Source organism: Asterias amurensis, chromosome 18, assembly GCF_032118995.1.
Source record: "Asterias amurensis chromosome 18, ASM3211899v1".
NCBI classification, from domain to species: domain Eukaryota; kingdom Metazoa; phylum Echinodermata; class Asteroidea; order Forcipulatida; family Asteriidae; genus Asterias; species Asterias amurensis.
The window spans coordinates 3,063,999-3,091,986 of NC_092665.1; the positions used below are offsets into that span (position 1 = coordinate 3,063,999).

The 27,988-nt window shown below is 38.5% G+C and overlaps 2 protein-coding genes across 8 annotated transcripts in view; one reads left to right on the forward strand and one right to left on the reverse strand.

Annotated features, from left to right (window-relative positions):
• LOC139950614 (serine/threonine-protein kinase mTOR-like) overlaps positions 1-27,988 on the reverse strand; it is a 103,511-nt gene that overhangs the window by 39,577 nt on the left and 35,946 nt on the right. The gene's annotated exons all lie outside the window — the stretch shown is intronic.
• LOC139950620 (complement C1q tumor necrosis factor-related protein 4-like) lies at positions 27-27,918 on the forward strand. Of its 3 annotated transcripts, none has more exons than XM_071949391.1 (2): positions 27-218; positions 24,695-27,918. In XM_071949391.1, exon 2 carries the CDS (start codon positions 25,015-25,017, stop codon positions 25,873-25,875), a length of 861 nt encoding a protein of 286 aa, XP_071805492.1. In that variant the 5' UTR covers positions 27-218; positions 24,695-25,014; the 3' UTR covers positions 25,876-27,918. The 3 variants fall into 3 exon arrangements, with proteins under 3 accessions (XP_071805492.1, XP_071805491.1, XP_071805493.1); XM_071949390.1 differs by lacking the exon at positions 27-218 and adding an exon at positions 7,962-8,092; XM_071949392.1 differs by lacking the exon at positions 27-218 and adding an exon at positions 23,744-23,761.

Genomic DNA, 27,988 nt, shown 5'->3' on the forward strand with positions numbered 1-27,988 from the left:
TAGCCACAAGCCCGTCATTCTATTTTCAAAATTGGGTTAAAAACGTTTTTGCGGAGAGCTACATGTACATAACAGATATGTAGGGCGCCATATTGCTAGATGATCGTACTACACACGGATGTAACCGTATAAACTTCGTGTTCTTGAAAACAACAACAGCAACAACACCAACAACAGCAACAACAACAACAACAGCAGCAGCAGCAAGCAACAAAGTGGTAAGGACAATGTTTGGTTTGATTTCTAAAATTTGTAAAAAGCCAGTTCTCTCTTCTATGTTATTCTAATTCAACAGAATTTATTGGGATTGGCAGCCGTTACAATAATATATGACGTCCACTGTCAAACTAAATTATTTTTCAAACAATTTCAACTTTACAAGAGTCTTGTTTTTAAAAACAAACCCACAGTACTTGAGTGGGATTTGAACCCACAACCCTCAAACACCTCAACCACGGCCAGCTCCATTTTGTTGAAATGAATTCAACAAAAAAGAGGAATGCATTGGACTCTCCTACCGACAAACTGTCCCCACATACCTTTGCCTGGCAATTGCAACTGCCCTTTCACCAAATAAACGAGTGGTATGCTTGGGAGAACATTTCTGATTACTGGTTGCATGAGGGTATGATTCTTTGTGATGCATTTTATCATGTGGATTCCCAAGGGAGCGACAGAAATTTTTAACCAAATTTGGAGTCGGATGAGAAAGTCAGGAATGATAAAATGTTAGGTTCCTGCATGTACATGTCACATTTCGGAGCTTCTTCAGACCCATATGCTTAGCTGCTCTGGTCTTTAAAGGCAGTGGACACTATTGGTATTTACACAAAATAATTATTAGCATAAAACTTTACTTTGCAATGAGTAATGGGGAGAGGTTGATGGTATAAAACATTGTGAGAAACGGCTCCCTCTGAAGTGACATAGTAAGTATTTTTCCACAAATTTGATTTCAAGACCTCAAGTTTAGAATTTGAGGTCTCGAAATCAACCATCTAAAAGCACACAACTTAGTGTGACAAGGGTGTTTTGTTCTTTCATTATTATCTCGCAACTTCGACGACCGATTGAGCTCAAATTTTCACAGGTTTGTTATTTTATGTATACGTTGAGATACACCAAGTGAGAAGACTGGTCTTTGACAATTACATGTACCAATAGTGTCCACTGTCTTTAAATCTAAAGGATGTCTGGGACTGGATCAAGATGTGTATCTGGTTAACGAATTGCTCGTAGTGGCAGCTCTGCAAGTTTGGAATACTCTTCCAAGAAATACTCATTATTCAATATCTATTTGTTTATTTTATGTTTCCCAGTCCGTTTCCCTTGTGGTTTACCACATTGATATTTGAAAAATACTCAAGTCGAATCTACTTAAGGTGATCCCTCTGCAGCTACTTCCCAGGTTGTATCGTAAACTTGGGTGTGATCCCTGGCTATTCGGCAGTAGTCAGTTGTATGGCTTCTGACTGGTAACCCCAAACAAAAATATTGACAAATAGAAAGACTGTCAACTTTAAGGTTAGATGGCTCAGTTGGTAGAGTGCCAGCACAGTAATCCAGAAGTCACAAGTTCAAGTCCTGCTCTAGAAAATTTGTATTTGTTCAACCCAAAATTTACTAATTTTATTACACATCCAACAGCACAAATAGGGCCATTAAAAAAATGAATAGGAACCAATAAAAACAGTTAAGTTTTAGATGTGGGAGGAAAACCCCAGTGGGGGAAAAATCCACGAAATCAAACATGGACTGAAAACCCATTCCACATGCAAGGCTCCAGATCTGAAGTGGGATTGGAACCGCGGGGTCCACAGAAGTGAAAGGAAGGAGAGGAAACCACCGAGCCAACCTCTTTATTTGACATTCAAACCTAACCACATTGTGGTGTAAAAACCTTCATACCTTGATGAGTTTATAAATACACATAGACCTTAAACATAATTCTTTTCTGCTCGGCCAAACTTTATTTTCTGCTTTTAAAATGTCATTTGAAAACTAATAGTAAAGGAAAGATTTTACAGGGTTAGAATTTATCTTAAATTTCACAAGTCTGACCACGTAGAAAATCCATGTGTTGTGGTTTGACAATGTATCATAAGGTTTGTGGCTAACCACATACACCCGCAAATCCCCTCGGCAATTTGAATCCCTCGATTGAAAGGAAGGGTTAAACCACAACACCGAAGTTCACTTAGGGGATACTTTCGTCAACCTGGTTCAAAATAAAGTACAGCAACCCTTTAAGTTCTGGCAGAATCTCTCAATAAACAGAGGCAGTACTCTGTACTTTTAAAGTCTAACATTGGGATTGCCTAGAAAATTGCAGCTAAAATTGCAACCTGCACTATCACGTTGAATGGCTTCTAACTGACATCCCTGAACAACGATTTTGAATAAAAATAAAAAGTCTGCCATCCTGACGATGACTAGAGCAAGCTAGTCGAAACGTTGAGACCAACCCAAGAACGGATCCGCGGTAGTACAGTTAATTACAATCCTATAAGCTTAAGTAGTAGTCCAAGCCTGTTTCTTTACCGTCCGCCCGGGTAATAGTTAATAAGCAGGACAGTTCTTTTCAGAACTGAGAAGTCTCCCGAACACCCGAACAATCTACTCCGCGGTAGTAGAATTAAGCAAGACAGTTTTCTAAGAACAAACTCTACCTGGCAAGTAGATACACACATGGTGTTACCGCAAACCAAATTGATACCTCACCATGCAATGCCTCAAATCCTATAAACATAGGGCTAGATAGCTCAGTTCGTAGAGCACCGACATGTTAATCTTGAGGTCGCTGATTTAAGTCTTGCTCTAGTAAATTTTGATTTGTGCAACCGCAAAATAATATTCACAAAGCCCCTTTTACAAAGGTTTAAAGCGCTGGTTCGTTTGGATTAATCCATATTGCACAGTACAGCTTTTTAACAGAAAAATAGAAAACACTTTTTTCAAGTCAGTGTGCTTTGGCAAAACTTCCAACACTTTGGGTCTAGAATGCCCAATGCTCAATCATGCTCATGATCATACACTGTAAACCCCTTAAATAATTTCAGCAGCGTCAACAAGGGTTGCATGTTGCATTTCAACAACAATAACTTTCCCCTTGTAGGTTTCTCAAATAAATATTTCCTTTTTCCACAAGTCAAGTTCAAAATGATCAACAAAGTAACTTTTTCACAAAAATATTGTTGGTCATGCACCTGTAGCTAAATGCAATTAATCATTATAGAATATTTAAAAGATTGTCACTGAGCCTTTCTGTATGGCTGATAGACTCCCAGGAATTCAGGGTGTGGGATTTGAGCCGGACGCCCTGGGAAATTGTTTTTCCGCAACCCGTTTTCTTTTGTCGAAGCCTCACCCAGAATTTATTGCCTTTTTTCCTGTGATTGAAGATGAATTCATCAATTTTTTATTTTTAGGGAAAGAAATTGCAGGGGATTTGATTTCAAAGAAACTGCATGATAAGGTAAATTGAAACTTGTATAGATACATTGATAAATTATATAAATACAATCTGACAAAATGGGAATTAACACATTTGTACCAACCCAGAACAGACTGGACAGCAGTGGACACTATTGGTAATTACTCAAAATAATTATTAGCATAAAACATTATTTGATAACGAGCAACGGGGAGCTGTTGATAGTATGACACTGTGAGAAATGGCTCCCTCTGACGTAACATAGTTTTCGAGAAAGAAGTAATTTTCTATGAATTTGATTTTGAGACCTTAGCAGATTTAGAATTGAGGTCTCGAAATCAAGTATCTGAAAGCACACAACTTCTTGTGACAAGGGTGTTTTTTCTTTCATTATTATTTTGCAACTTCGACGACCAATTGAGCTAAAATTTTCACAGGTTTGATATTTATTATGTTGAGATACACCAAGTGAGAAGACTGGTCTTAGACGATTACCATTTAGTCCAGTGTCTTTAAAACTGGCACGATGTACAACAGCAAACAAACATTGGACGATTTGAAAACTGATGGGGCTACCTTGGTTGAGTAAAAAATGTAACTAAACTGAGCCAGTCAGAAATAATGGAAGTACGTGTACAAGGGGGAAGCATGGTGGGGGGGTTGGGGGCATATTTGCGCAGCCCAGTCACACACAAACTCGTCACCGAACTAAATGCATGCTCATGGTTTCTCCAAGTTGTATCCACCTCATTTGAACTTGATACGCGTGTACGTGACAACAGAATACCCAGAACCAATTAGTTAGTACCAAGTGGAAAGACCCTTAAGTAAATATCGACTACAATGAAAACATAACATGGCAGAAAATAGTTCTGGAAACGGGCGCCACAAAGATTTGGATTTAGGGCTGAATATTTACATTACATTCGTTGACCTTGGTCTCCACCTTTTCCCTTTTTTTTATTACAATCAGTAAATTTCATATTGTTGCTTTATTTTGGCAAGTACATGTAGCAAAAATGTTTGAGACTATTTGAGTATATTTTCCTTCCCTAAAGAATGTTAAAGGTGGTGTGACATGGGGTCAACTAAGTTCACGGTCTCAGCTGGTCTGCATTGTAGGCCTTGATACCTTTTAAAAAGGTTCCAACAGAAATAGCTTCTGATCCTTAATGACTCAGCCCTTGACTCAAACCTTGCTCCTCTATCACTGGAATTCCTTGACTGATTTATGAGAAAAACCTCAATCCCTTCAAAAACACTCTCTCTCTTTTATGGCATAACTTTCCTTTTTCCCCCCTTAAACAAAACACCAACTGGCAAAAAATAGCCCTAATTTGCTAGCTACATTTTTGTAAATAGTGCCCTTTTTCCAAGACAAGAGCCTGGGCGGCAAGTCAAGTTGTTGTCATTTGGCATGTTTGGCCAAGAATTTCATCTTTGAAAGGGCAATGCCATTCTCATTTTGCAAATGGCACTACCATTAGAACTTAAAGTCTCTGAATACACTTTTGAAGGGGGCACTATGGCCAATACAAGAGGCAACAAAGGCCTTCGTTGCCTTTGTGTAATTCCAGACCTGCAATGGGGCATTTGCCAGGAATACATGTATAAACTGTATAAAGGGCATTTGCTACTGTTGCATGAAGGAAGTACATGTCAGTAACAGACCCGTGTAATGGTAATGCTTTTGAGTAGATTAGTTTACACACATGGAGGTAATCCTACCTCCATGTTACATGCCTTGAAAACTGCAAGACGTACTTTTTTAAAGGCTAGACCCTGCAATAACGCTTCAAAGTACATGTATAAAAATCCTATATAATTCATTGTATTTTAAAATTTGAAATGATTTTTTTTCTTCATTCCAAAACATTTTAATAATGTAGAGAGCACGCTGCTGCCTAAAGCTGCTTTGTTGCTGTGGATTTACCATGGCAAATTAATGTAAAGATATCCTGTTGTGACTTTGTCAATGCTTTCCAAGCTTCCTTGAATTCATAATGTCCTCTTGGGGATAACTTAAAGACCCTGAGGGCGATAGATGTGCACTAGTGCCCTCATTGCCAGTCTTTTTGAGGGTGTATTGTTGACCCAAGGGCGCCGGTGCATCACAACCAGGGGCAGCGTCACATATCGCTCACGTATCCACAAATATTATAGCTGCAATTCATCATGTGAGGTCTGCTTATACAGTTGGATGTGTTATATCAATAAATTAGATACAACAATAAATAAATAAATAAATGCATAAAGGTAATGGCTTACACAACAATGCCTAAATCAATCCAAAATTGTCAGAAGCACACAAGTCAATGCAGGGTGGTGCATCGTTCCATTGGAAGTGTGCCAAAGAACTAAGCTGTAGACGTCGCTAAATACATGCACATTTAAATATCATCTGTCCGCCCTCAAACCATATTTGTATACTACATGTATCTTAGTTTCGGTTACTCATGATTCGACTGAAATATTATTTGTTTATCAATTTTGGGGTTACTGGGACGGGCAGTGAATCAAAACTCACGACAAAATTCAACATGAGGTAAATGTAAGATTCAGAATTTTGTACCTTGATTTGTCAGATTTAAGTTATTTATGGTTCAGCAGATATTTTTTAACATGAACCTGATTTGAACTGTAACAGAAACTTGACGAAGGAGCCAACAATTTTAATGGGGGGACTTTTTTGACCTTCATAAAAATTCTCGCCCTCTCCCTGAAGTGCCTCTTTAATGAAAGATTTATGTGAAAAATAGAACCACATGTAGCTGTTTGCAACTGGCTTATCATTCTTTTTAACCATTGTATCGCTTTTACCTGTAAATCTTTGATGTGCAATTTTGTTAATACATGTTTGTGTTATTCATGTTTGCTGGCAAATAAAATGAAATGAAATGAAAAAGGACCTACATGTATGGTTATAGATGGTGACATAGCAGAGTCTTTCTCGAAATTTGGAAAGATTCAAGTCGTAAACTTTCAAGGCCAACATCAACCTTTGTTCTAGCGATTTATGTTCTAGAACCAAGGATAAAACAAATTGTCAATGTTTTCTTTATGGCCATAATCTTGAAAAATTTTGACCAATAACTACATGACCTCTGATTCAAAAGTTACATTTGTTTCTCTTCAGGATTGATGTAAGAAACTTTACAAGATCGAATTCAGTTTTGTGATGCACTCCTTTTTCAACAGATAAGAGTCCTCATGATAGCTGGGGGAAAAAAGTCTCTAACATCACTTTACAGTTTCATAAAGGCTGTTACATGTAAGCACAAAACTTGCTTAGCATGCTTAGCACAGAAAAATCTTTTAGCAGAAACTGGTTACTGGCCAACCGTCCGTACAGTTTACACTGTTGCAACTGGTGCCCCACTACTTGTTTGCTAAGCAAGGACATTTTCTAAAAAGTGTTTTGTTTTTGTTTTTTGCGGCAGGTTTGGGATTTCATCTTTAGAAGGTCTCAGGCCATTTTCATTTTACACAGGGCACTTCCATTAGATAATCATAAAATCTACGGAAAACTTTTGAACGGGCACCAAGGCCAAGAATTGGGGTAACAGAGGTCGATGCCACCGTGGCCTCCAATTAATTCCAGACCTGCTGATGAACATGAAGTTAATCCCTGATCTTATCAAATTTAGATGAAAAAAAAACAGGAAAAAAAAAACCCTCACATCTGTTTAAGAGTTCCATGACAAGAATCACTCAAGTGACTAACATAACGTCAAACTTGGTTCCTACCAAGGAATTCCTGGCTCTCACACCAGCTTGGTGACTTTTACACAAGCGATAGAAAAGTTAGCGCTAACAATAATTGCTTCCGATAGTGAAAGCCTTTGACTGCGTTTCCCGTTGAATATTTTCCCTTAGGATATGTTATTTGAGTCGACTAATCCCCCCCCCCCAACTGACTGTTCACTTCTTCTTTTTACTTTGGGCCAAATTTTGATGAAAAGCCGAAAATATGAGTAAAAAAAAACATTTGTTCAGTGAAAAACAGCAGGGGACCAGTTGAATCTAACCAGTGAGTAGAATTCACTGTGCTTATTTAGTGACTCTTAAAAAATTCCTAGTGCGTAGCTGAATAAAAAAACAGCGGGGGTCAGTTGCAAACACTACACACAACATACCATACTCAGTTGGTACACTATGCAGTTGGTACACTGTTTCTGCTAAGCTACTTGTGAGCCCAAATCATCCAACTGTGTATGAAGAAAACAATCCACTGGCTGTATAAGAATGTACACCACAGACCCAACTAACATAACTTTTTATTTCTATAGTACAAAATGCCAGATTCGGTTGTTACACTAGCACTGCTAAGTTATTCATCATTCACTGTGCAAAAATAAATCCACTGGCTGTACAAGAGTCTACCCCACATGCCCAAGGAACATAAATTCCTTTTTCTATGGCTCATCAGGGCTAATTTCATTGGTCAATTGCACATCCAGTGAAAGCCAATGAATAAAGCTTATCAAGTGGACAAAAGCTAATGCAGTACCACAGACACTCACATTGTAGTAAATGCCACACTCGTGTGAACTTGGATCAATTTTACCTCAAATCACACTTCGACAAGCCGTTTTTGTCAGGAATCTTTTTCTTGAGTCAGGACTAAAGGTGAATTTCTACAGGGCTGCTTAGTTGTTGGTAAGTTCACTGGTTAACAGTTTGCAAGTGTTAGAAATAGTTTTTTAGTTTTTTTTTTTTAGTTTTTAAGTTGAAACTTCGCGTGAAGCTGAAATTGATTTGGGTTGGTTTGTATAAATTTCTAGAGGCTTTAAGCAAAATAAAATGAATTTTGACATGAAATTTTTTTGAAGATAATAAAGATAAATTTGTGACTTTGGGTCTTTTTTAGAACAAAAGATCTTCAAGATTTTGCTTCAGAGATCAGCCGTCGATTTCACTAAACTCTTCCTAACTTAGGATTAATCTTATGACTTAGGACGAGTCCCAACCCTGCACTGTAGCATGCAGACCTTAAGATTAATCCTAAGTTAGGACGAGTTACTCGTCCTAACTCAAGATAAGACTAGTCCTAACTCTTTGTGAAATCGACGGCAGGACTAGGGGTGGTTGGATTGGCATAGTACTTTTTAGTAGTTTTTTTTTAAATCTTTCCTTGCCTTCCACCTCTAGGACCCTGGTTCGAATTATGCCAGGGGCACTATACGAGGAGTGGGTTTTCAGTCCCTACATGATTCCGTGGGTTTTCCCCATAGAGTAATATATAAGAACTAGAGAGCGCACTGGCCTAAATACGCGCCCCGGCATGCGCTTATGTCGCCATTTTCTAAGTTGACAAAACTAGCATCTCACAGCGTGTGTTTGTGCGGCCATTTTGTAAGTTGAACAAACAGCATCGCGTGAGCGTTCAATAAAACAAAACCTCAAACGTGTATTTCATATTCAACGCGCGTGCAGAATGACGCGCTTGTCATCTTGCGGTCCCGTGGCGTTTGTGCACGAAGCATCACCAGTGCGCCCTCTAGTTCTTATATATAACTCTATGGTTTTCCCTGACTAGATAGACTAGATAGGTAATGCCTACACCTAGAACTAAAGGTTTGTACTATAGCAGAAAGAACCTCATATTTCTAGGAGTAGTTAATGTCGATGCTGCAGCAAATCAAATCACCGCTCATAATCATAAGAGTATTGCCACTATTTATGGTGCTATCCAAACATGTTCATTGTAGATTTTGATTACATCCATGCCATGTCTCTCTTAGTGTATGTTTATAATTTATAAATCCACATAAATCACTCCACCTCCAGTATTGACATTCGTTTACAAAGGCTAGGACCTGCGGCTTAATTTGGAAATGTCACCCACGGAGCTATTGTTAAATGGTTTCTATCCACAATCAAAAGGGGTTATTTGCTGTGAGAGTTTGTGTATATTAAAAACAATATCTTGTAAAAATGTTGCTGGTTTGAAACTCTGGGTTGTTTGTACCACGCGTGCCTACATATGTCAGGAATCAGGATTGTTCTGTTCTCTTCTATATGAACTTAAAATGACAATTAGCCACGGAGGCATTGCCCTCTGTTGCCCTAATCAACCATATTTCAGGCCTGGAATTCAGTTTCATGTTTTTATTAAAACCATTCGTCACTCTCCTGCCTAACTGGCTCTTGCCACAAAATACCACAAGAGATTGTGGAGACTAAGTTCATAGTACACAATCCACGATCAGTTTATTCTCCTGCCCAACTGGCTCTTGCCACAAAATGCCACAGAAGACCAAGTCCACAGCACACAGATCATAGAGTTTCTTGATAATACAATATATACAAACATAAGAAACCATGAACCAAAAGCTAGCCTGGAAGGTAAGGTACCTTGTGGAAGTCTGTGATCTAGAGTTGTTACTTCACCATGTTCATAGTATGCAGTTCATAGTATGTCTGAAAATCAAAACTGTTCCACGTTTTTACAAGCTTTGGGTATGCTGACAGAAGTACATGTAGTTGTGTCATAATTGTCGTTGAACTTTCCAGAACACTTGAACAAAGATTGCTAAAACCACCGATCTCTCAATTAACTCCATTAAAAAGATTCAAGATACATGTACATGTAGCTTGTCACTGTGTCTGATACATTCCTAGAGAAATTTGGGGGAAATGCGCCTCAAGAAAAAAAAAATCTAAAAATAAAAACTATTTGGCGTTGAGGAATTCCCTTTCGGCTTTCAACACTGAGGTAAAAGTTTGTTATCAGCAAGTTCCCTTTTCTTGTCATGTGAGCGAAAGTAAACGAGGGAATTTCCTCTGTGAAGATTGAACTCAGCTGCTCGGAGCCAAACCCTTGCATGTCAGAAATTGTTCAACTTCATGTCAACGTGTAGTCTGTAACTTCAATACATGTAATATCAGTTTCAAGTTTGTAAGTTTTCAAAAGTATGGTGTTTTTGTGTTCTGTCAAATAATATCAAGTAATAGACCACAAGGGAAACTGAAAATTTAAACTCCTTAGGTGTATGCAGAACTTGCAACCAAATGGTAGGACAGGTTGCTGATCATTCACACCAACAATGTCCAACCACACAGGCATCAATTAACTCCTGGGTGATGAGAAGCAATTATGGTTTAAGACACTCAAGTATCTTCCACTTTCATAAGGATTCTATCTAATGGAATATGAGATCATCAAATGACCAAAGAGTCCTTAATAAATCTTGCGAGGGTTTTATGAAACCTTTTTGTTATTCCGGGCACATTTATACAACTTGCCATTAATTGAGGCGGGATTGGCTAATGGATGACCCAGTTGAAGATCCCATCTCGAGGGAAGATGTACTCAGTTTCCTCCACTCACTCCTAACTTTGTTCAAAGAAACTTGTTTTGATCATTTTAACTACATTCGGATATTTCTCAGCTCATTTGACATAGTTTTGGGAATGATTTGAGGAAGCGGCGAGGCAGGAAATCTACTCGAGCAGAATGTCCTCCCTGTAATGCCCCTGGAGCCCATGTCATTAATCATAAAAACTAAATTATTCTTAAAGCCATTGGACCCTTTCGGTACAGGGAAAAAAAAAAAAGTTCACAGATTTACAAATAACTTACAGTTTATACAGAAGGTAGTGGTGAAATACTTCTCTTGAAATATTGTTCCATGAAATGCTTTACTTTTTGAGAAAACAGTAAAACAATATCAATTCTCGTTAACGAGAATTACGGATTTATTTTAAACACATGTCATCACACGGCGAAACGCGCGGATACAAGGGTGGGTTTTCCCGTTATTTTCTCCCGACTCCGATGACCGATTAAGCCCAAATTTTCACAGGTTTGTTATTTGATATAGAAGTTGTGATACACGAAGTGTGGGCCTTGGACAATACTGTTTACCGAAAGGGTCCAATGGCTTTAAGACATGCTACTTGTCACGTGAGAAGCCTTTTCTTATGCATCATCAGAAGCACACAAAGTAATCGAACAAGGGTGTTTTTTCTTTCATTGCGAATTTGATTGAGCAAAAATTGAGCAAAAAATTTCCACAGGTTTGTTATTTTATGCATATTACTGGCATACACCAATATCGCAGGGAAAACAGAGTTGTGATTTCAAATTCACGTCAACTTCGCTTCGCATTCGCAGGAAGTATGAACTGGGCTTAAGAATACTGGTCTTTGACAATTACCGAAGGTGTCCAGTGCCTAATAACACCCTGAGGAAAGACCAACTTCATATGCAATCATTTTATTAAGAGGTTTGGTAACATGAAAATACCTCTAGAGGGTAAGAAATTGGGGTAGAGGGGAGGGTGTTAAGGGAGGGTGAAGGAAGAGTGATTTCACATGAGCATATGTGATAAGAGAAATTTACAAGCCGGTACGTGATAGGTGAGACTGACTTTACTAGGGGTTTAAAGAAGAACTGTGAGTCAGTTCTTATGAATCATGGACTAAAATTAAACTGGGAGATTGAAAAACTTGAAGAACTTTTGTATCATCACTTTAGGAAAAAAAAACTTTCGAGTCGGAAGTTATTCCACGGTAGTGAGAGTTAACGATCCTAAACCCTTTTTTAAGTGCAGGCCTGATACTGCGGGGAGGCAATGAAGACGATTGCCTCCATGCCCCCCTTGTCATTGCCTTGGTGCCCTTGAATTGCTCCAGTAGAAATTTACAATATCCTCATCTAGGGTGCCCTTCACCAAGAAGGAAATGCCTTGGTGCCCCTGCCCTTTCAAAAACGACACACACAGGCCTTAGTGTTTTGTTTTTTCCCCAGACTTTATATGTGAGGAAAGGTCGGATTTGAATCTTCTTTCAATTAGTGGACAGCCACTAATCCAGGCATGCCTCCCTTTACTCCCCTGGATCCATTAATGGATTGCTCCATAACAAGATCAAGACTTCATTAAACAGAGGTGTCAACTGTGTCCAGCAGGGGGGAGGACGGGTAATTTAATTAAAATAATTATCCTCAAACTGTAACAGGTGTTACCAAATATACACACTTTTACAAGTAATCAGTACAATTTCCGACATCACAGATGGCTTGTTTGAGTGTGATTAATTTTGACAGTTGGAAGAAATTAAAAGTTTACCTTGGACTTGTGGGGAAATGCTGTAATGTAGCCCCATAATGATTACTTAGCAATTGGTTGTGATGATTTGACCAAAGTTCAAGCTCAGAGTGTTGAAAGGTGAAATAAATGTACATTTCGAAAAAAAAACAATCTTGGGGAAATGGAAAGTGCTGATATAGCTGTTTTATCTCTGTTTTTTCGGGGTGTTACATTTGAGAGAATTTAAGGGAGAAAAACCCTACTCTTCCTAAGTTTTCTGGGCGCTATGAATCCTAGTAAACAGGACCTACGGCTTAAAGCAATCGCACAACATCGGTAAACAGTATTGTCCAAAAGCCCACACTTCGTGTATCACAACTTAGATATAAAATAACAAACCTGGGAAAATTTAGGCTCAGTCGTTCGTCGGAGTCGGGAGAAAATAACAGGAAAACCCACCCTTGTTCCCGCACGTTTCGCGGTGCCATGACATGTGTTTAAAATAAATCTGTTATTCTCGATATCGAGAATTGACAATTGTTTTCATGTTTTCTCAAAAAGTAAAGCATTTCATGGAATAATATTTCAAGGGAAGTCTTTCACCATTTGTAAACCCTGTAAGTTATAAATCTGTGAACTTTTAATTTTTGTTCTGTTCAGAAAGTGTCCAACGGCTTTAATGTCCCATCCGAAGAACAAATAAATGATGGTAAAGTGTCTTGCTTTAAGGACACAAGTGCCAATACCAGCAGGACTCAAACCCACACTCTGCTGATCAGAACACTAGAACTTAAGTCCTGTGCTATTAAATGCTCGACCACGACACACTACATTCAATCGAAGCATTGGCCATTACCTAAAAAGCCTTTTGTACTAGATTCTACCATGGAGGAAGTTTCCTTCCTCCATGAGAAACTTCCTCCATGATTCTACAAATTTTGCAATCCAACCCCCCCCCCCCTAACAACAGAAAACAAATACCTTTACTGTCAGACCATGCTCCATGGTCAGATCAAGATAAACTAACAAAAAAATAAGGAGTGCATTTGATGTATCAACCCAATTACTGACCTGTTGAAAAGTATGCTGTGAGTACAAGTGGTGTGTGTTGAGGATATTTTCAGCAAGTTCGAAAGGAAGTTGTCTTGAACACAGATGTTGAATTTCTCAAACCACACTCTAATAAACCATGAAATACCTACAGCTGTGGTGTGACCTTTCAATTATCGCAAAACGTTTTAGTAATCAGTCAAAGAATGTATTCAAGATATGGGTAGCTATTTAGTTGTTTATATTTTTTAAATTATATTTATGTACATGTAGGCGTATTAACCTATTCTTGAAACTAAATTATCACAGTAAGGGGTTGGTGTGGAGTTCAGTTTTGTCCATCTGGAAAATGTTTGTGTGTTTGGATGAAATGTAAAAGTTGTTTTCTGGGGCTTTGTGGAAAAGTTCTTGTGTGGTAGGTTCAATAAAAGTTTGGGGGCATGTTTTCTTGTATAAAAAGATACAAGTTAAAACTGACAAAATTTCTTGTGGGCAGAAAATGTTCTCATTATGCGCAAGCGCAATCTACAATTATTATTCTTGGTCTAAGAATCTAGAGGAACAATATGTGTAGGGCAGTGTAGACCGTACGTCTTAGAGGTTTTTGCGAAAGGTGCTTTACAAATGCTTTTATTACTATTATTAGGTCTTTCTTTATCAAAACATATAAACAAATTGTGATACCAAGAGTTAGACATTCTTTTGTGTCATCAAGAACAGTTTTGCATTCAGATTAATTGTAAATGGAAATATGATACTTCTATGCATTTGGCAAAATGGGAAACATAATTTATACAATTATTTTTTTGTTAAAAAAATATCAGCAGGGTAGGTGGTCTAAACAGTACCAAATTGAAACAACATCTAAGAAATGAAGTTGATTCGACAGTTAAGTTACAAGAAATTAACCACATTTTGGGGGAAAATTTCCATCAGGAATTTAGGGTGAAGTATGAGAACAGGTGAGTTTCACGGGTGACCATTTAATACAAGTGTTGATTACACAATTTACTCTAATAATTTGGTCATAATTTCACCAGGCTGAAGGGTCAGACACAGTGGGTCTATGGAGGGTCTGTACACCCATGGTTTGACCGGTCGTCAATGGTCTGAGAGCTAAGATCATTTGACAGTTCATCTGCAACCAACCACAGGGGGACATAACTGGAGGGAAGTTATAAATTAACCAGTAAAATTGGTTAAAGAGCCTTGGGGAGAAATTGAGTGCCACGAAAGCTGGCTGGAGAAATCGGCACCCAGAAGTAAAGGCAACTCAAATTTCATTTCTTAAAAGGATCATACTATTTTACCCAAGATCAAAGCCAGTATAACCAAGAGCATGACCAGTTTCTAAAACCAGTTTAAAGAAAAAAAGATGTCAGCCAGTTTCACCAAGATCAAAGCCAGTTTAACCATAATCAAACCAAGATCAAAGATATTTTAACAACTAGGATCAATCCCAGTTTAACAAAAGATCAAAACCATCATAACCAAGACCAAATCCATTTTGACCAAAGAACATTATCTAAATAATCTTTAACTTATTTTTTTGTTGCTGAGAAATTCCGTCAAGTTATCCACATATTGCATACTATGTGCAGAGACCCAAATTGCTTTATAACTTCTGAAAGTACAAATTATACACTTTGACCAAAAAGCAACATTCTTCAACCATGACAAAGGAAAAACGATTTAACTAAAGTTGACAGGAGCCATTTTAAAATCACCTACAAGCAAATACCCATCTTATGACTTATGGTTTTGTCACAGCATGTTATCACCGGTATCCGTGATGTTTTCCTGTCAAGGAAACCAGTGGAAGTCTGTTAATTCACAAAGCCTCCTTTACTAAACAAACAACTAAGTTTAGCTCGTTGAAAGATGGTAATTTTAGGACGTGTAATGTTGTCAACCTCTACAAATATTTTCCTTCCGTCTGTCAAAATAATAGTTTGGCAGGCTGTTAACATTGGCTACAAAACCTAATGTTCTTGGTGGGTTAAACAAAAAACAATTCTCTTTGCAGATGTTCCAATAGACCAGTAGACCAATACATGTAGATCCAGTAAGCTCCCCCCCCCCCCCATTGCGTATTGACCAATCACAACCCATTGTACAACCAAAAGTCCGACATGCGTGCGCCTATGCTTGGCGCGCGCGGCAGAGTTGTGTGGAGTGGCATTGGAGAGGCTCACGCACACATGCCTGGTGGGCGGAGCCTAATGGATGTGCCCTTTGCAAAATCAAAAAGGCCTCCCCCTCTCAAAGATGAAATTCCAGGTCTGACTTAAAGGCAGTGGACACTATTGGTAACTTCTCACAATAATTATTAGCATAAAACCTTAATTGGTAACGATGAATGGGGAGCTGTTGATAGTATAAAACATTGTGAGAAACGGCTCCCTCTGAAGTAACATAGTTTTCGAGAAAGAAGTAATTTTCCACGAATTTGATTTCGAGACCTCAGATTTAGAATTTGAGGTCTCAAAATCAAGCATCTGAAAGCACACAAGTTCGTGTGACAAGGGTGTTTTTTCTTTCATTATTATCCCGCAACTTCGACGACCAATTGAGCTCAAATTTTCACAGGTTTGTTATTTTATGCTTATGTTGAGATACACCAAGTTAGAAGACTGGTCTTAGACAATTAGCAATAGTGTCCAACGTCTTTAATTGGTAACCATTTTACCCACTTAAGTGCAACAACCAGCACACCTGTCCATTGTGGGCAGTCACTCATATCCCTGACAGATTTCTAACATTATACACACACCCACACGGCAGCGACCTTTATAATGTGGCCAGTCCCCTAACGTCTCTAGAGTGCCCATGATAATTGAGTCTGACTGACACTGAAAAAATTCTACTCCCAGAAAATTTTGCTTTGTGACAGTGTTGGGGTTAACAACTTCAAATTATCTGGATTATAAGGTACCAGTCGCTGGATAAACTAAGCAAGGCGTAAGATAAATAAGGTAGCCATTGGGTAATTTTAGGGATTGGTGCAAGGGCGAGGTTTTAAGGGTCTGGAACAACATCGGAAAAGGGACAAACAAAGGAGGAAACTTGCTGAATGGCAGAAAGAATAACAGAAAGTAAAATGTTGAAGCTTTAACAGTGTGTCTAAAAGGGAATTGAACCTGTTCAGAACATCATCAGTCATGAATGTTTGTGTTGAGAAACTCTTTTTTTTTATCGAGAACTTGTTGGCCTTGAAATAGCCCACAGCAATTGCAGTGGTGCCCCGTGCTTTTGCTGGGGTGCCACTCGCAAGGTTTCAATACAAATTGACAATTTTCCTCATAGAAATGCCCCGCCAGAGGCAGTTGTTGTGCCCCTTCAAGATTGAAGTTCTTCGAGGCATGCCAACCCTACCCCTTCCCCCTACATGTTCCCCCAGAAACGACTCCCTCTAAAGTAACATAATTTTTGAGAAAGAAGTACTGTATGTAATTTCTCACACAAAAATCAAATGACTTCATGCCCGAAGCCTAAAAGCCATGTCACACGAGGTAATTTTAATACCGGCAACCAGTTCCAGGCAATCTCCATGAAAAGAATCAATTCACATTTAAATGTTCACAAATTACTCTTTGGGATTGTAAGACATTGTTTCAAAAATTACTCAATTGCTACCACAGTGGTCCTGTAGCGTGCACTGCAGTGGTTGTCTCCAAGTTGCCTGCAAACGTTGCCTCGTGTGACAAGCCCCTAAAATTAGCCATCTGAAAACACACAAATTTTGTGCAACAAGGTGTCCATTGCCTTTAAAATATCAAAATGTATAACAAGCAGAAAAACCTTCAAAACTTTTTGTTTGATACATCTTTAATATACTCCAGTGGGAGCCTCATATCTCATCAGTGCAGACCGCCTTGTGGACGCAGCGATCCAGATTTATTTCCGACAATGTTATGAGGGAGAAATGTGAGCAGCTGTAGCTCTCTGAAACACACCCATGTAAAGTGTAAAAATGTATTTGCGTTGATAGACTAGTAAGATTTTCTCAAAAATCATTTGCGGGCTCTGGGTTTTTTTAAGATTAACTTCTCAATAATAAAAGGTGCCATGAGTAATAACAGAATTGCATATTTTCATTTTCAGTTGAGTTATCTACTTGCATGGTTAGTCAAATGTCAAAAATAAAGTGAATACAAAATCTCAGAAGCAATGATTGATAAACATTGTTGAAGTACACGTACACACAAACCCAATTTTCTCACAACATGAAAGATTGTTGACTTTAATAAACCTTTCTGTATTATACTATTTTTTCAGACATAAAAAGAAAATCAACAATAAACCCATGTCTGGGCTATGGTAAAATGATTATAAATACATTGGTGTACAGTATTGAATAGTCTCGAAATAGGGTTAAGTAACTCTTTGTGAAAACAGTGACAGGGTGTTAACAAAAGCTCTGACATTTCCTTGCTTATTATAACATAAGTACTGGTAGTTGCTGCTCACATATGAATTCTTGTATATAACTACGGCTTTTAAAGATGCTATGTCAGATTTTTGGCCGATTTGACCCCTAAATGTTGATTTAAAATTCAACAGGTATTTTGATGGGGGTCGAGAAAGTTACAAGCTTTCATTTGAGCCATTGCTCGAAAAAGTCCGCCAATTATTAGTAGCAGTGAAATAAAGTGCTCAAAATAAGTTTTTGTCGGGATCCCGACAATATATCACGTGACCAATTCTTATGTGTTTTGTAAGAAACGTTTTAAATTTTGGTCATGGTTCCTGACCATTAAAAGTAAAAGTTAAACTTGTTTTCGTTAGAGCGGGTGATACGCTTTGAAATACCATTCCCTCAAAAAAAATCTATTTTTTAATGTTTGGGGCCAAAAATCTGACATAGCTACTTTAAAGTATGAGCTCCAACACTATGAAAATCTGATGATACATACGTACAAAACAAATTATGGTTTGTTGTCCCCCACTAGACTGACAGCACAGACCCTCCCTAAGGACCCCACCTCCCAAGGTCAACATAACAACACTACTACTCCGTTTTCACAATGCCGTTTTATTCCTGTACGTGCTGTGATTGTTTAGCGCCCTCGTGGGGCATTGTGGCATGGGAGTAAATCAATGTAGGGGCCTCGTGGGGCATTGTAGCTTGGGAGTAAATCTGTGGTGGGGCAACATTGAAAACCTGAACTTGTTACTTGGTAAAGCTCGCCAAGGAGGACTAGCGCTTTGAAGTTATTAGGCCTATACATTCTACAGTGATGTCCTGGGATATGAGGGTCCGTTCTGGGGTAGAAAATTTCACAGAAGCTACTAATCTTTCTAGGTTATTATTTTGTGGCTGAATACATTTTTTCGATGTTTATTTTTTTTATGTTGTCTGGCAAAAAATAAGTAAACTAAGCTACAAATGTACTGTCGGGTACAGTAGGAACTTTTAAGTGTGAGTAGGGTAGTTCAATTTATTAATTCACCGGTTGGGCCATGTACTGTAGACGATGTTCTATGTATTAGCTACTAGTACATGGACACGATTGCCTTGCATCAATACAGAGAGTTCACAAAAACAGTGCAAACTGCTTCCAAATTAAAATTGTCCGCTGTGCATTGTGTAAAAAAAAAAAAAGAATCATGGCCTCTTTAGCAGTCTCCAAAGCAGATATTATATGGAAAATTAAAAGAAAGTACTATTTGACACTATAACAACACTCACTTTGACACTCAAACAAACAAACTCAATAAATACAAAATTGAAGTTCCTGGGGTGGATTTCACAAAGGTAGTCCTAACTTAGGACTAGTCCTAGGCAATGCTAAGAGATAGGACTGGTCCTAAGTTAGGACCAGTAACTCATCCTAACTTAGGACTGGTCCTGTCTCTTAGCATTGCCTAGGACTAGTCCTAAGTTAGGACTACCTTTGTGAAATCCACCCCTGGGGACCTATAAATCCCACAAGACAACCAGGACTATCCCATGATGATCTCAGCTTATTGGTATGCCAGCCGGCCGGTCGTCCAACACCTTTGCAAAGCCGCAGACCCAACATGACCAATCTAGCTCATCCTTCATGCAAAACTTATCATCTCTCACAGTCCAACGATAAAACATTTTCTTCACCCATCCAAGCCCTCCCTCTAAAGGTGGGAGGCACCACGCAGGAATCCACAGGGGGTCGGCAGCGAGTTGTCTGCGAGTTTAGGATCTTTACAAACTAGGTTAAACTCGCAGGGTTCTAACAAAGCAAATTGTGTCATCTTTGACAGTAATAGAACACCTGCTGTGATAACAGAAATGAAAATAATGTGGGTCTGGCTACCGCAAGTCTGGGTTGTAGTTTGTAGGATTTTTCATCTGAGGTACAGACAACAGTAGTGTAAAAACTATTCACTCTTATATCAGTCTACTAATGTAGCCAAACTTTAAAAGGTTAACAGAGAAATCAACATGATAAATTAGTTTGTAGGATTTTTTCGAAGGAGTGTTACAGACACAAGTAATGTTAAACTACTCACTCTTTTATCAGACCACTATTATGTAGGCCAAACTTTAAAGGTTCTTTAAAGGAAAATCCACAGCTCTTTTTCATATTTGAGATGAATATCAACATGTAGAACATGCTGCACATTGGAATTCAGAAGAAAAAAAATACGTTTAAGGTAATGAAATAAAGCAAAAATAGTTTTTTAGAGCAGGGCTACAGCCCGCTGCCATGTCCCTTAGGTTATGCCTGCAGTCCTGATACATGATGTATTTCCAGGAAGGCGATTGCCTCCATGATCCCTAGTCATTGCCTTGGTGCCCTTGAAATTTCTATAGTAGAAATTTACAATTTACTTATAAAGCCCGGTTCATACTTCCTGCGAATGCGAATGCGTTGCGAATTTGACGTCACACCCCTCCTTTCGCAGCGATTATTCGCAAGGGAGTAGAGCAGAGTTCAACTGCTGCAAATTGTTCGTTGCGAATTTATGACGTCAAGATTCGCTTCGCATTCGCATTCGCATTCGCAGGGAGTATGAACCGGGCTTTAGGGTGCCAAAAAGAAAATGCCTGGGTGCCTTACAGGCTTTTGCCTGATCGGTATCATTATCAGGGTTCTCTGTCATGTCCGTAGTATTTTTTCTTCCAAAACTGTTGTCCATTCTGGACCCAAAGTTGTTAATTTTTGAAACAAGGGCCCAATTTCATTGAGCTTCTAAACAAAAAACTTTGCTTAGTATGACATTTCTTCCTCAAGTGATAAAAACAGGATTACCAACCAAATTTTCACGTGATGTTCAGGATAAGCAAACAACAGCTGAACACCAGTAACAAGCAATATGCAACAAGTGGAAATTTGGTTGGTAATCCTGTTTTTATCGAGAAAGAAATTTCATGCTTAGCAAATTTGTGTGCTTAGCAGCGCTATGAAATTGGGCCAAGGTCTCAAAGTTACTAAGTATTTTTTAGACAGTTTCTTTGACATATTCAGGTATTGCAATAATTTTTCCGACAGATACATCATAATAAAATGTCAAATTAGATCATAAAATATTTGAGATGTTGACAAAATGAGTCCATGCTCGCTGCTGCTACTGAACTGGGTCATGCCTGCACTATTTACTCCAATTAGTAAAATAAATCCATCACTCATAATCAAAATGTCTCATCATATAATTAAAGAGAAACATGAGAGATGTTCATGATGAATGAGCAAGTCCGGTTGCACTGACTGGGATCTCACGAGACATTCTCTGATGAAAAACTTGTTAAAAAATAATCAAAATATCTAACCTGTGCGCAAGTACAAATTCCCCATAATGATTTTATATTGGAGTGATTGACGACTGATAAAACTGTTAAAGGAAATCGCAGAGATTGTTTTATTTAAACCATCTTTAGAACCATGAGAAAGTACATTTAACGGTCTGACAATAATGATGATAACCTAGTATTTGATATCACACAGTTAACCCTCCTACTATGTGATCAGTCAATATCATCCTCTGTAGTTGTGAATGGTCGATAAGCTTTGCCAGCCTGCAATAGTAATATCATGTGTTGAGTACTACGTAACATCTCTACTCAACACAATGTACATTGAACAGTACACAGTTACTTTTGTGCACAATTGTGCCAACTAACACAACCCACTGAATTCCATCAAACAATTGCCCAACTTGCTGAAAAATGTTTCTAAAGAGCCGATACATAAATGTGACTGGTATTACAATGTATCTAACACAGTGTATGTTGGAAAGGAAAAATTTGTAAATGTACTATGTAGGTCTAATACTTTATGCATTTCACAAATACTAAAAAAAAGAACTTCTTGAGAATTTGAGGAATACAAGCCGACAGAACAAGTAATGTTGGACAATTTTTATCAATCCCCAATTGGAACACAAAACAACACAAAACTTTCAAATCCACCTCGAAACTACTCCTTGACAGTCCTCAATCCACAAGGATCGATCCACACACATTCCTTCCATTCATCGGGGGACCAGTTATTATCTACCACTGTATCACTGACTGCAAAGTGATTGGTCACCAACCCCCAAGCGACCCATCATTAAAGATCCTTCAGACCCTAGAGCAGCTCTAGGCGTCCTTCTTGAGGAGAAAATTGACACATATGGATGACCCTTAGAGTCAGGGGTGGGGAGGGATTGAGTGTTAGGGGTGAGGTAGGTAAGGCCGTTTTAAGGTGTCTCGCTGGTGCAATCTAAGCCCTCCCAGGGGCGATTAGAGCGCCCTCCCAAGGGCTGTTAAAGCGTTATCGAAGTACATAACTTGTAGTTTCTATTACCACCGACTAGGAATTCTTAGTTTAGTGATAAAGTGATTTGCTTGATCAAAGTTAAGACCGCTAATGGTGTATTTTGTAACGGCCAAATATCATCTTTATGTGGTGTTCACACTGGACTTTTTGGGGGGTTAACTAACTGAGCAAATCGGGCAACTTGTATACTTTAAGTCCAGAGTGAACAGCCCAAGACGAATTCACACACAAAGGTGCAATTTACAAAACAAATAATTTGAACAACTGCTTCTTCGACTCTACAAACATCAAGTTCATACATAATCAAATTGTTTCCAACACGCAAAATATATTTTCCCAATCACAGGGGGTACTTTGCGGTTGGTCAGTTTAGACCGACCCAGAAAATATGTTGTAAAATTGTGGCAAATAAAGATGAAGGGACCACCCGAGGGGGTCATGGGGTGAGGCAAGGCTAAGTCCGAAATTGTTTCACCGGGTAGAAATTAGGCAGTTATGAATTTTGATTTTTTCACGTGGATGGCCAGTGGGAAATAATCCACAACAGATGAGCAGGAATACTGCTGTATGCTCTTACAGCCTGTACAATTCAGAGCCAAATTTTTATAAAGCTGTGTAAATTTGGTTTTAGGGTGACACCATGTGTGCATCTACATGTACTCGCCAGGTAGATCATATTCTTTTGAGAACTTGTCTTGCTTTGTATTCTACTACCCCTAGTAGATTTTCAGAACCTTCTCAGTTCTGAAAAGAACTGTTCTGCTTACTATAACTACCCAAGTGGAAGGTAGAAAATTGGTTGGGACTACTACTTTAGCTTTAGTGGATCAATGGGACTTCTTGATGTAAACTTCACTATCGGGGAGTGAGTTCTTTATTTCTTTAAAGTATGACTTATTTTTCGCAGAAAAAAACAAAATCAGTTGTTCTGATTTATGATTACACTGCAAAATCATTTTGATCAGAGCTCCATGGCACAGGAATCTCTGATTGAAATGTTTTCATTGTTGAGGAACTGGCGTGCTTGTGTATTAATAACTGAAAGTGGAAATCTCCCCTGTCTGACACAGCTTTTGTGAACCAGATCCTGTCCTCTTTCAAAGTTAGTTTAAAAAAAAATTCTGTAAACCCTAGAGGTTTATACATTTACTAATAGTAAACACATGTTTGTGTGAAATAACCCCCTCCGGCCATGTGTACTATTGGAAAGAGCATCGGGGCGAAGTTCTTAGCACAAAAGCAAATAATACCACACAAAAAACACTGAGCTGCGCAGTGAAGTGAAGATGTCTAACGCACTCCCCAACAAATATTTGTTATTCAGTATCCCTATTGGTACAATAAACATTCATAAAAACTTGTACAAAACAAACTCCATCACAAGTGAGATGGTAAAGATCAACCACAAATAAATCCAATAAACTTCTCTGTTGCAGTGTCTGTGAGTGTTTAACAGGCCTGGAATTACACTTCAAGCAAAATGGTCTTGTCCTCTTAAGGTAAAATTTAAACTGGGCAAACTGGGAGTTTTTAAAGCATAGAAACATTTTGATCACTTACAATGGTACACAACTTTTGTTTGTTGTTTTGTTTGTTTGTTTGTTTGTTTGTTTTAGTATCTATAGATAAAGGAGTGTTCCTTTCTCTATGGCTTCAGTGTTTTGCATGAATCTTCGGTACCACTTAAATGTTTGTTTTTATATTATTGTAACATTCAATCAATTTGGCCTGTAACCACGAATGAAATGTAAATAAGCCAACACCAATGCAAATCTAACTTACAATGTCACCCAAAAAAAGGGTCACAAACAGTTAAACATTGAATTTCACTTCTCAGGACTTCATTCTTGGTCCACAGCCAACTAAAATAGAACAAGGGACTGCACGTTCCCAGCCCCACCATATCATGTTTCCCACTTCAATAGCCCTTCCCAGCATGTATTAAATAATTATTTGCGTATCCCCTGACATCCAAGGACCTCGGCAATGATCATATTCCATGAAAAGTGTTGTTTGAATAATACCCTCTAGGCCTGTTCTGTTGTCCCTCAGAGGTATCTATTGTCCTGCATAACAATAGACCACAAAACTACCAACCAGGCAGATGTAAGGAACCCTATTGTTATCCATCTGAACTCTAACACCACCTCTCTAGAATGCATGACAGGACGGCCCCTAAAAAACTCCCAGCAAACTGTCTCGTCAGTCAGCCGCTCCCAGACTTTTGATGTCACAACTTTTGACAAAGAACTCTTTTGTTGTTTCTGGATCACCCAAAGTCATTTGTAGTGAATAGTTGCAACCTTTCTCATATATATAAAGACGTGCTGTTGATTTGCAGTCTAGAATAAATTGAATCTGCTTAGAGGGCAGATCATACTGAAAACCGTCGCTCAAATACTAACAAATTTTCTTATGTTTTTAAATTTTAGTGGATGATTCCCTGATAAACAAGTGCTGCAACTGACTTTATTGGAATAGCGTCACAGTCAAGGACATGTGAACAACTCAAGTGTATGAGCGCAGCCCAAGAATTCAACTGAAACAACTTTCACTTTGTGTTCAGAGGACGTCTCAACTCACAGAGATCTCCTCAAAAGTAAAATTGTCGGTGGCCCTATTTGACATCCGCTTCCGAGATACCGACAAATAGTGTTCAGAAATTTTCAGTGTTCAGAGTGGATTGTGACGCACTGGAGATCTGAACTAAAAACTCGTCGTCAGTTTTGATTTTTGAAGTTATCTATTGACAATGATGGAGAAAATTGTGCTTGTGATAGTACTGTTAGCATTTGTGACACAGGATGTCGTATCTGGTTTTGCCAGATCATCCTCAACGAGGTCAGCCTCCTCCAGGGGGGCAGAGATTGCCGATGCCGCGCCAACGACGAGTAACACCGAGGGACAATGTGGGTCGTGTTGCATGCAGGGGCCAGCAGGCCCACCCGGTCCCCCTGGTACCCCCGGTGCAGCTGGCATGCATGGAATCCCCGGTAACCACGGTGGGAATGGGATGAACGGGATGCCTGGACCGCCAGGACCGAAAGGCGAGGCTGGTGAGCGGGGCGAGGCAGGTCCACGTGGTGACCAGGGTGAATCCGGTCCAGCCGGCATCGCAGGACTCCAAGGTCGCTCTGGTGAGAGACATTCACCAAGCGAGCAGCAAGCTAACGTACTAGCCCCATCCACAGTCCCGACTCCAGCATTCCATTCTGCGTTCTCCGTGGCCCGTACGACAACGCTAGTCGCCCCGTCGGACAGAGATGTCAACATCAAGTATGAGCACGTCTTCTGTAACATCGGTCAACATATGGATCTTAAAACTGGCATTTACAGGGCCCCTCGACATGGCGCCTACACCTTCCTCATCAACATCCACATGGCGTCGACCACAAACAGCCCTTACGTGAAATTGATGCATAACAACCAGATGCTTCTCGCGGTTCATGATTACGACGCCAGCGATGCGTACGACTCTGCGAGTAACAGCTTAATCATCGAGCTAGAAGAGGGAGATCAGGTATGGCTGCAGCTCGACATGGGGAACGAAGTTCACAGTAACTCAAATCGCTACACTACGTTTTCTGGAAACATGCTATTTGAACTGCCTTAGAATTGTAACTCCATGGGGAATATATAGAGACAGTTTTACAATTCCTCAAACTCAGCATCCACGAAGAACCATAATCATAGTAGACAGTAAATTGTTCTAATGACACTCTGGGAACTTGTCTGCAAAACCCAGGCCTGGAGTTTCATCTGTTAAAGGGCAAGACCACTTTCAATTTGCAAAGGGCAATTCCATTCGAAAAATGTCAAGTCTATCTTTTGATAGGTCTTGGGGAACCAAGGCCAAGACCAGCGCAACGGTGTTATTCCAGGCATGAACAAAACTGTATGTATTTCCTACTTATAGATAAATATATTGTCATCAAACCCAGTTACTTTTGAGTCATCAAGTTATAAGAATAAGAGTTTCTTACAATCAAATTTACAAAAACGTAGAAGAAACTCCTTGTTGTATACAACCAAAATTCTAAAAGGCAACAAGGGTCCACTTTTATAGTCTCTGCTTACTTCCGACTTCTACGCTTGTTATAAGCACTCTTCACTAACAGTAACAGGGTAAGCGCAGATTTTAAGCGCTAGCAGTCTAAGCAAAGAATGTCTAGAGACGTGGAGTATACAAGTGCAAAAGCAAAGGTTCTCCACTAATCCCTGCACCCCCACTGCTTTATTTTTGTAATCGCAAATCACTCAAAATTATTTGAATAGAGTAGAAAAATACAGGGTGCTATGTACAGTGAAGCTGTACATCATAGAAAAATTACCATTTTGGAAATGTTTACACACAAGGCTATGAGAGTGAAAGCGAGGCTTGTGGTGAAAATAGTATGGTGCTTATGATGGACTGATTCTGTTATAGTTAATGTTAAGCATGCCTATCAGGAACAAGACAAAGATGGCAGCTGTTAAAATTGATTTAGATTTGAGTTGTTTATGTATTTTTAGATTAAAAATAAGTATCTAGCTTTGTTATGATCGAAAGCAAATGAAATTTTGAATGCTATAAAATTGGAGTGGAAATCTTGAATAACTTTTTGAGAATTTCCACTCCAAGAATTTCAAGAATTTATTTGTTGAAACTAAAACATAATGTCCCTATTTTACACCACTGTTCAAGAATCAATCACTACTGTTGTTCTAAAGAAATCAACTTCACCTTAAAGTATCAGACTTTAAGGTTTGTCAAGAAATTTTACAAATTATTGCTTCTAATACTAATAGAATGGTATTATTGTTATGTTTTAATTTTAACTTGAAACTTTGTAAGCGACAGATATTCTAATGAAATATTAGGATTTTTTAAGTAATCTTGTAAACTGCATTTGTTTTTAACTATTTATCTTTAAGGCAATGTTTAGAAGTATCAACAGTAATTTGGGGGTATTTAAAGTAATTTAATACGACTCATTTAAAAAAAAAAAAAAACGAAATCAAAATGGATTGAATAAAAGGGACTTGGATTCAGAGCCAAGAACATTGCAACAAAAAATCTAAAAGGCAGGGTATACGTTTGGTAACTGTCACAGACTAACATATAAAATAAAATAAAAATTGGGGCTGAAATGGTCATTGACGTTGCAAGAAAATTATGAAAGAAGAAAAAAATTGTTGCATTAAAATGTTTTGCTTTAAGTTGCCTGAAAAGGCTTCCATGCCTGGAGCCTTTCTCAGATTTAATTTTTTTTGTGTTAAAAATCACCTCTTTCCCTAAAACTGCTTTCTAACAATATTTTATATTAACAGCTCACCAATGCTTTTTACCAAAACAATGTTTATGATCATTAATTTTTGGAGCAATTACCACAGTTATACCCTCCTTTTAAATTTAAAATAGCAAGTCATTTTCACTTTATCCAATAACTGCCTGATTTTTGTGGGGAGGAGAGGGGCCTCACAAGTAACAATTATTTGGATATTTAGTCAGTGGAAAATCTAAATGACTACTGCTCTTTGAAATCCATCAAAGTTCTTTAAAAAAAAAATTAAATAATTTCATTTTGCAAGCTCAGGCTTATAATTATATATATTTCTTAACAATGTTACTGAAATTAGATTCTTGTAAAAGTTCACATAAGTTGACAGAAGTTGATGAGTGATATAAATAAAACAAAAGTTTTGTAAAAATTAATCAACCAAGTAATGACGCTCGAACATTATTA